General features: G+C 46.6%; 1 protein-coding gene across 1 annotated transcript; it reads right to left on the minus strand.

Moving 5' to 3' along the window:
* Positions 1-433: 433 nt before the first annotated feature.
* On the minus strand, positions 434-4,711 carry LOC109480999 (DNA-binding protein inhibitor ID-2-like). Its single transcript, XM_019783477.1, has 3 exons — positions 3,927-4,711; positions 1,544-1,628; positions 434-815 (listed from the first exon to the last, which is right to left on the minus strand). The coding sequence occupies exons 1-2, from the start codon at positions 4,323-4,325 to the stop codon at positions 1,575-1,577; spliced, it is 453 nt and encodes a 150-aa protein (XP_019639036.1). The 5' UTR covers positions 4,326-4,711; the 3' UTR covers positions 434-815; positions 1,544-1,574.
* Positions 4,712-5,491: the final 780 nt, after the last annotated feature.

Consider the following 5,491-nt stretch of genomic DNA (forward strand, 5'->3'; position numbering starts at 1 on the left):
TCTATCACACTAGAATGACCACGCTGCCATTTTGTATATAAATGTACAAATATTTTTTATTACACATCAATTAACGAAAATAGTGATACATTCTTTCGTGTCGTCATATATTTTTGTCTTCTTGATTTTCTCACTCCCCACTTCATAGCTCCTTAAGTTTAAAACTTTGTGTACAAAAAGTAATATAAGACCACATTTTCAGTCACTATACAACAGATATCTACAGAGTACTACATAGTTCTTTTTCCTGAATACAGCATCATACTGGGTGGGTTTAACACTGCCATAGAGGTTCAAGCTCAACTGACATTACAGTAGGAAATACAACAATGTCAGCATGTGACTGTCAGGTACTTTGGTGGGTGTTTTGTTTATTTTATGCTATATCTTCACTACACATACGGATACAAACACAGCAAGAATATTATACTTATCTGACTGTGCTAGAATGACATATACTGCACCACTGTTTAATAACTTTATATACCCATTCACACAGTACAGAATATCGGTTTTAACGATGCTGGGAAAATAGTCTGTCCTTATGGTCAGTATTAACAATGCAGCAATTACAACTGCAGACAGGTAAAACACCTGGTGTCGTTATCAGGTTCTACAACAGTCAGTGTGTCCTTTGGTTTCAACAACACTTTGAGTCTTTGCACAATGTCTGGCTAGCCAGTGCTGCATTCTCAATGATGGAGGCAGGGATGAGGAGAGCGTTGGTTGGTTCCATCGCTTCGCTCCTTGCAGAGGGGTGGGCAACACAGGCTGACAGGGGATGACATTTCTGGCACACCGCTACGGTTTCTCACCTGGAAACAAGCCAGAAAACATGGTAAGAAACAGATCAACATCACTCAATGGTGAACATGAACCAGCTGTAAACATATCCCCACTAGGTGTCTCTTTTATTTACCCTATTCATCCACACCCTTTACAGAGCATGAAAGACATTAGGGTGAATACACTACAACTTCAATGGCTTCTCCTTTTCACAACCTCCCACCTACCATAAGCTGTTTTCTTTAAGACAGGTGCAATTTTACAAATGAAATACAACAAACGGCCTATCAGGTTGCACCAAGAAACAAATTGTCTGCTGGTTCTGACAACAATTAGTATTTATTCCACCCACAAAACTGAACTATTGTGTTCGGAACACCCACATCTTCCAACTAAGGGGGAGACCTTTGTCCACATTACATTGAGAAGTTTAGAAAGAAGTCATGAGGTAATTGTGAATGAGTGAACTACACTGGCAAACAATAGGCCGCGAAATGGGAACTAGGTGCCAGGCTCCACCCATCCCGTTCTCACCACCTGGACGGCCAGGTGCGCCCACAGGTGAGGCCTCAGGTGATCAGGTGTCAATGGATTACCTATTAGTCTGATCATGTATCCTTGAATTACTGGGCCAGCCAAACATAGAAACTGTCAACAGTAGTGTCAATTGGGAGAATTTTTGTCATTTTTGATCTACAGTTACAATGATTTTTTCAAATTCTATGTATAAAGTGACAATCATAGAAAAAGTTCCTACCTGATTCAAAGGATGACTTCTCTCTCTAGGGCTAGCACACTCTTGTGGTGGGTAGAACTGTCTCTGGCTTATCTGACAGCAGTGCCTGGAGAGACATAAGGAAAAACACATTAATTAATCTGGTAGAGAAAATGTCAACATTGATACATCTTTGAACAATGACAGGATCAGTAGAGCTTATGGTCAAATGAGCTTCGGTGGAAAAGTATCATTTGCGTAGGAGGGTGGCGTTAGAACAACTCTCTGTTCAGGTGGGGGATCTGTTATCACAACAGCAGGTGGAACCACTGTGCACAGGATGTACGCTCTCCTATCCCGCATTTGTTTTGGTTGAAACATACGTAGTTGTTCAACGTCTGCAGGCTGGCGCCACCCAGTTTTGTCTTGGGATGGTTGGGCGGTGGGGGCCCCGCAATATCTCAAGGCAAGAATGTGGCCGGTGAGAAGGAACATGAGATTGGGACCGGCTGTTGTCGGGGTGTTGAGTTGTTGGGTGTGGGGATACACGAGTCGTCTGTGCGGTAGAATTTACACTACACACATGGGACGACGCAAGGCAGGATCATCTTCTGTGGCTGTCTTTAGCGAAAAGCTGACGCTGCTGAAGCCTCGTGAAGAATTCTAAAATGATATCGACCGCTTAAGGACGGGCAATTAAAGGAGAGATTTACCAACAACGTTCAATGAAAATAAAACCAACCTCATCGATCAAAACAGTATTTCATGTCCTGACGACCGCTTCAGTCGTAAGCTAGAACTGCGCCAGAGGAAATACGAAGCTTGAATTGTGAGGAGGTTGTGGCGCCGGAGTGTCCCCTTGCCCTTGAGACAACACGGTCTGAATTACTTCGTCTGTCAACGTGTCCTCAATTACAGCCGGCGGCAACACAACTCAAACGTGCGAAGGAGACACAAAACATGCGACGTAAAGGTTTTCTTCCACCGAAAGAGGAAGGAAAAACCTCGGAATGTCTGCTCCTTTGGATGAATTATAAATTTGTCTGGACTGAATCCGAAATGAAATGGGTTCAGCTGATCAATATGGCCATCGACGATGCGAATAAAATTTTCTCACGTACCTAAATACATCTGTCCACTCGTTCTTTAAAAAAATTATGAACAGAAATCATGACCGGCCATGTTGGATGGTTATCAAGGTTGGAATGTTTGACGAGCTAATTCCTAACCATTTCCAGCAAGGAGGAGCGCCACACAGCTGCTGGGTTATGATGTACATACACAACTGGTTCCTATATAGAGCACCAATCTTGCAAAAATACACCCAACCCCACATGCACAAATGTCTCACATTTTTTCCAGTCAAAAAAAGCTAACCCATTGCCCAGAACATTCTACCTTCGTGTATCTGCAATTACTGATAAAATTCGTGGAAGCGCTAATGTCAGAATCGTGACGTAATCAGCTACACAGGTGCGCGGCGATGGTGATGTTTCTCAAGATAAAAAAACCAGAATAGCGAGCCCTCCTGACTAACGTTAGTGATGTTGTCGGTTGTTGACACATGTACTTCAGCACATGTCGGGACGGGTAACTACTGTAATTAATATACAGCTTTCAACACAAAAGGTAGGAATCATACGAATGCACAAGCAGGAAATCGTGTGTTGTTCTCTTGCGCGGTTTTGGGAAAACAGGAAACGTTTAGAGGCGTGTAGCAACAACACCGCACCGTTGCCCTTTCAGGCGCTGGCTACAACACCGTACCATTTATTTCATAACAGATCCACTTGTATACTGAGACATTGAGAGGCATTAAAAAAACGTTAGCACATACTAATGTTACTGCTGAGGATTTGAATGTAAAAACCGCAGGACATTTTCCATGTAATTTCCTGTGACCCCGGCCGTCATACGGAACGGAAGAATTTCACATGTAACTTCTGCGTTTTGCTGCCTCGTTATCTACCTATTCCTACGGAAAGCGAGACTTCACTGTATTTTTTTCTATGAAAAATTATTAACGCCTTTACATCTTCAGGGGCGTGCAAGGTCATGACGAGGCGGTGTGCCTAGTCAGTGCACGTACGGAACTGCACTTAGGTGGGGCGGGCGCCGGTATTACGTATGGGGAAACGTGAACATGCTACCAGAACAGCTGCGGAAGTGGCGATTTCACGAGGAAACACATTTTCAAACGATTGTAAGGGCATCCACAAGCCTTACGGCATGTACACACTTCACTGTGACAACACTTGAGCACCGAAAACGTTAGCGGAGACATGAATACACATGTCGAGGGTGCGACAGAGCGATGGAGCCATAAATCGGTAAATATACACGGGAATCACACGGAATGGCACTGGATGAAAACATGCGTGGTGGCGCGAATGTTAACAGAACCGTAGGAAATAAAAGATCTTACCTGTGTGTGTGTTTGTCTGTTGTTGCCGTCTTGTGTGAGTGCGAGGGCGCCGAGGGGTTTTCTATCCCGGCCGGTCGGGCTCGTCTCCGGCATCCCTGCTACAGACAGCGACAAGGCTTGCACTCCCGGATGTCCATCCAACGCCGTCTGCAAGTCCTGGATATAGTCTATTACATGCTGGAGGATCTCTATTCTCGAGATCTTCTTGTTGCTAGGAATTGTCGGCACGAGTTCCCTCAACTTAGAGTAACAGTCGTTCATGTCCATGTTGTACAGCGACTGTAAGCCGGACGAGCTGGGAAGGGCCGTCTTTAGCGCCTTCATCGGGATGGGGTCGTGAAGCTTCCGAAGGGCGGCTTCGCTGGCTGGCAGCGCAGACATCGGGCTTTGCGGCTTCATCTCGGAACCGTAGAAAATAACTGCTGCGACTTCTCTCGACGATAAAATCCGTGTGCGATCGCTGGTAGGTATCCTTCACGGTACACGCGCTGAGAATGTTTCTCTAGGAATGCCTGTGGCTCTGATGATGTCGAAGGTTTATATCTGAACCAAACAAACAGCGGCTTTCCCAGCTGTGGACACAATTAGGCCACGCCCCTTCACCCGACCTAACCAATGGGCACGGGGCAATCACCGACACCATTGTTATTTTGACACTAATGTCAGCGCTCTGACCAATCAGAAGGCGAGAAGTAACACGTCGTGTTGAACTGCTCCACCCTGGGGCGCCCCGTCGCCACCATGTGGGGCACTGCATGTTGAGAACCGGTGCCTCCCGATAGCCGGATTTTTAGGGGCTTCGTGACGTCACACGGCCCTTTTCACACAGGGATTCCCCCGTCGGGAAAGCGTACCGGCGTGTTTTGGAACTTTTCTCGGGTTCGGGACGGGTTGGCACCGCCACTCGGGGGTCGAGTTGGTACGTTCCCACAGCTGCACCCGGGCTGTGTGTACTTTTCGCATGACAGCCACAATCATATTTGACATGTGATTAATTTGGGCGAACACGGCGCAATCAACAACAGCCAGGCGCGCCTCTCTGGCGCCAGTGTCGTGACGTCACCCATTCATCCCCGCTTGATGCCTGTCAAACTGGCGTCGGGCTGGCGGTCGCCATGGCGACGACCACGCCAATCAAATCCGCGCACAAGGCGCCCGTACACTTGCGGCCGATCCTTGTTGATAAATGGAGCCCTAATGTTGTCACCTTCGCCCCCTTCCAAGCGCACCTGTGCATTTGCATACGGCTACAGGCGTGGGACGCAGAAAATATACCTCGGGGTGCATTCCTCCCGCTCTGTTACTCATGGGCCGGGGAAAATCGGTTTGCTGGCCGTGAAAATAAAACTATGGCAGTCCCGCTGAAACATTGGTGGGAAAAACGAGCAAATGCCAGCGTGTTGTTTCAGAGATGTTGATATTTCCTACAAGTGAAAAATCAGAATGTTCTGTGTCGGAATGTGCGCATACCAGCGCCATATGGGTGTATCTCAAAAGAGTCGAGATAAAACTTTTTGAAGTTGAACAAAAGGGGCGAGATGTCTCGAGGCAACTTTGCACATCTG

Source organism: Branchiostoma belcheri, unplaced genomic scaffold (genome assembly GCF_001625305.1).
Source record: "Branchiostoma belcheri isolate BF01 breed outbred unplaced genomic scaffold, Haploidv18h27 scaffold53, whole genome shotgun sequence".
Classification (NCBI taxonomy): domain Eukaryota; kingdom Metazoa; phylum Chordata; class Leptocardii; order Amphioxiformes; family Branchiostomatidae; genus Branchiostoma; species Branchiostoma belcheri.

Coding starts and splice junctions, on each gene's coding strand:
- LOC109480999 (XM_019783477.1), bottom strand. CDS start 4,325: ATGAAGCCGCAAAGCCCGATGTCTGCGCTGCCAGCCAGCGAAGCCGCC. Junction 1,629..3,926: donor ACAGACAAACACACACACAG/GTAAGATCTTTT, acceptor ATGTCTCTCCAG/GCACTGCTGTCAGATAAGCC.